At 43.8% G+C, this 4,263-nt stretch overlaps 1 protein-coding gene across 1 annotated transcript in view; it reads right to left on the reverse strand.

Annotated features, from left to right (window-relative positions):
- The window catches only part of LOC135200742 (uncharacterized), a 4,910-nt gene extending 1,298 nt beyond the window's left edge, over positions 1 to 3,612 (reverse strand). The window contains exon 1 of the mRNA XM_064229346.1: positions 3,583 to 3,612. Within this exon, the coding sequence (XP_064085416.1) occupies positions 3,583 to 3,612 (30 nt within the window). The remainder of the gene's footprint in view (positions 1 to 3,582) is intronic.
- Between the last annotated feature and the right edge of the window lie 651 nt (positions 3,613 to 4,263).

Below are 4,263 nucleotides of genomic sequence, written 5' to 3' on the forward strand. Positions count from 1 at the left end.
GTTGATTCCTTGGGAAAGGATCTTTACCATAATTTCCTCAGTCTACTCAGCTGTAAATGAGTACCTATCCCTGATGGGGTAGGGTCCAGCTATGGTTAAATAGCAAAACTCAGCAATGATGGAAAGAAATGAAGGAATAAACGACAACGACGTAAATGGAACCTCTGGCAACAGAGGAGCTTCGTCCGGCAACCAGGTATTCAACCCAATTGAAGGGGAGACGTCAGGTACTTGGAGGTCGTCATCCAGCAACTGATCACCACAACGACAATAATCAACAGCCTGAGATTGGAGCTACAGAGGCAAAAAGGAAGAAATGGACAAGAGAAGAAAATAAGGAAATATGGAGATGCTACATCAGAAGCAACCCGACGGAGAGAGGATATAGAAGAAGATTGGCAACATCTGGAATGAGAGGAATAACACCCCCCAATCAGAGGCTGGCAGACCAAGTAAGGAACATAAAGAAAAAGAACTGGCTCTCCCCAACAAAAGAAAGAGAAGAACTGGAAAGGGAAATGTCACACGACAACGAATTACACGAAGACGAACTGAGAGACGATGCCACAGAAGACGACAGGGAGGATGAGGTATCAAACAACGACACACTAAGAAACACCGACGAAGTAACAGAGGGGATGGAATGGGTAGAAAAGATCAGACAATGGATGGAGCCAGATACAGAGAGAACAAAGATCCCCTCCATGAAAGCCTACACACCAAGAAATTAAGGGAGAAAACAAGTGAGGTCAATGAAATAATGGGCATAATAGAGACCACCAGTATCACAGAAACAACAAATAACTTGACATATGCAGGAGCAAGATTAGTAGCAGAACTGATGGGGATTCGAACACCAACACCACCAGCACAACCAACCCAACAGAAACCAAAACAGCAACCCCCTTGGAAAGGCGCCTGGAGAAGCAAATCATGGTGATGAGATCTGACTTGAGTAAACTGAAAGAGATGGCAGAAAAAAGGCTAAGAAGCAAGAAAACAAGTGAGGAACTCAACGAGAAATACAAATTACAAGAGAGGGGACTAAACAGCACCATAGAAGATGTAAAACAGAGGCTTAAGGCCAAAGCAAACATAAGATCCACGTACAGAACAAAACTATTCGGAACCAACCAGAAAAGACTATACAGCCAACTAAAAGGGGAAGACAACCACCACGAAATTCCTGAAGCCGAACCAAGTAAGAGACTCTGGGACTATGGAGGCAATCCGGTATCACACAACAAACATGCAACATGGCTCCAGGAAGTCAAGGAAGAGAAACAGGGAGAATAAAACAAAGATTCACAGACATCAGTCAGACACCAACTAAAGAAAATGCCAAACTGGAAAGCCCCAGGTCCCGATGAAGTCCATGGATACTGGCTCAAAAACTTCAAGGCCCTACACCCACGAATAGCAGAAACAACTCCAGCATTGTATCTCAAATCACCAAGCACCCAAATGGATGACCACAGGAAGAACATCCTTAGTACAAAAAGACAAGAGTAAGGGAAATATAGCCAGTAACTACAGGCCTATCACCTGCCTACCAATAATGTGGAAGTTACTAACAGTATCATCAGTGAAAGGCTATACAACTACCTAGAGGAGACAAACACCATCCCCCACCACAAGAAAGGCTGCAGAAGGAAGTGTAGGGGCACAAAAGATCAGCTCCTGATAGACAAAATGGTAATGAGGAACAGTAGGAGAAGGAAAACCAACCTAAGCATGGCATGGATAGACTATAAGAAAACCTTCGACATGATACCACACACATGGTAATAGAATGCCTGAAAATATATGGGAGTGATAGAAAACCATCAGCTTCCTCAAAAATACAATGCGCAACTGGAATACAATACTTACAAGCTCTGGAATAAGACTAGCAGAGGTTAATATCAGGAGAGGGATCTTCCAGGGCGACTCACTGTCCCCACTACTCTTCGTAGTTAGCCATAATTCCCATGACAAAAGTACTACAGAAGATGGATGCCGGGTACCAACTCAAGAAAAGAGGCAACAGAATCAACCATCTGATTGTTCATGGACCACATCAAGCTGTATGGTAAGAGCATCAAGGAAATAGATACCCTAATCCAGTCTGTAAGGATTGTATCTGGGGACATCAGGTTGGAGTTTGGAATAGAAAAATGCGCCTTAGTCAACATACAAAAGGGCAAAGTAACGAGAACTGAAGGGATAAAGCTACCAGATGGAGCAAACATCAAACACATAGATGAGACAGGATACAAATACCTGGGATAATGGAAGGAGGAGATATAAAACACCAAGAGATGAAGGACACGATCAGGAAAGAATATATGCAGAGACTCAAGGCGATACTCAAGTCAAAACTCAACGCCGGAATATGATAAAAGCCATACACACATGGGTAGTGCCAGTAATCAGATACAGCGCAGGAATAGTGGAATGGACGAAGGCAGAACTCCGCAGCATAGATCAGAAAACCAGGAAACATATGACAATACACAAAGCACTACACCCAAGAGCAAATTACGGACAGACTATACATAACACGAAAGGAAGGAGGGAGAGACTACTAAGTATAGAGGGACTGCGTTAACATCGAAAACAGAGCACTGGGGCAAATATCTAAAAACCAGTGAAGACGAGTGGCTAAAGAATGCATGGGGAAGAAGGACTAATAAAAGTAGACGAAGACCCAGAAATATACAGAGACAGCAGAAAGAACAGAGAGACTGGCACAACAAAACCAATGCACGGACAATACATGAGCAGACTAAAGAAACTAGCCAGCGATGACAATTGGCAATGGATACAGAGGGGAGAGCTAAAGAAGGAAACTGAAGGAATGATAACAGCGCACAAGATCAGGCCCTAAGAACCAGATATGTTCAAAGTACGATAGACGGAAATAACATCTCTCCCATATGTAGGAAGTGCAATACGAAAAATGAAACCATAAACCACATAGCAAGTGAATGCCCGGCACTTGCACAGAACCAGTACAAAAAGAGGCATGATTCAGTGGCAAAAGCCCTCCACTGGAGCCTGTGCAAGAAACATCAGCTACCTTGCAGTAATAAGTGGTACGAGCACCAACCTGAAGGAGTGATAGAAAACGATCAGGCAAAGATCCTCTGGGACTATGGTATCAGAACAGATAGGGTGATACGTGCAAACAGACCAGACGTGACGTTGATTGACAAAGTCAAGAAGAAAGTATCACTCATTGATGTCGCAATACCATGGGACACCAGAGTTGAAGAGAAAGAGAGGGAAAAAATGGATAAGTATCAAGATCTGAAAATAGAAATAAGAAGGATATGGGATATGCCAGTGGAAATCGTACCCATAATCATAGGAGCACTAGGCACGATCCCAAGATCCCTGAAAAGGAATCTAGAAAAACTAGAGGCTGAAGTAGCTCCAGGACTCATGCAGAAGAGTGTGATCCTAGAATCGGCACACATAGTAAGAAAAGTGATGAACTCCTAAGGAGGCAGGATGCAACCGGAACCCACATATAAATACCACCCAGTCGAATTGGAGGACTGTGATAGAGCAAAAAAAAAAAAAACAATAATCAATTACAATTTCAGTTTCAGGTTCTTTTATTTTCATTTTTCCACTCCAACATTCACTTTGTCTGGTGCCCTAGGGCTTAAAGGGTTGGACAACCTAACCAGGCACACTGACTATCCTTACACACACCCCCCCCCCCTCTTTTGACTTGGAAGCACCCTAAGGATGACGGACATGGAACCACAACAACTACTGGAACGAGAAGACCACCAAGATGGAAGCTACAGAGGACTGAGGAAAAAAAGGAAAAAAAGGATGAAGGAGGATGATGACGACCAGGAATGGACCACCGTTACCTCAAAAAGGACAAGGAAGCAGGAAAAAAAAACCAGCTTCAAAGAAAATGCACCAGAGAACAACGGCAATGGAAACCAAGTCAAGGAAAAAGTCACCCACTTCAGGGTCATAGCCAGCAACTCGGCCGGAGGATTCAGAGCCATAGCAGCCTTCCAGAACAAGTTCAAAAGCCTGCAATTCCAGGCTAAACCCAACAAGCAGGGTCAGTGGACCATCTCATCCAGAGATGCAAAAACAATAAGTACCCTGAGGACCACGACAGCAATCGCCATCAAAGAACTAAATGAAGAAGAGAGGATCAAGAGAGCAGTAGTGGTTGGCTACCCGCTTGAAATGCCTGAAAGCCACCTGACCAGCGCAACCAACGTGACAGCTGCAGTAAGAATGAAGAAC

This window comes from Macrobrachium nipponense, chromosome 27 (genome assembly GCF_015104395.2).
Source record: "Macrobrachium nipponense isolate FS-2020 chromosome 27, ASM1510439v2, whole genome shotgun sequence".
NCBI classification, from domain to species: Eukaryota; Metazoa; Arthropoda; class Malacostraca; order Decapoda; family Palaemonidae; genus Macrobrachium; species Macrobrachium nipponense.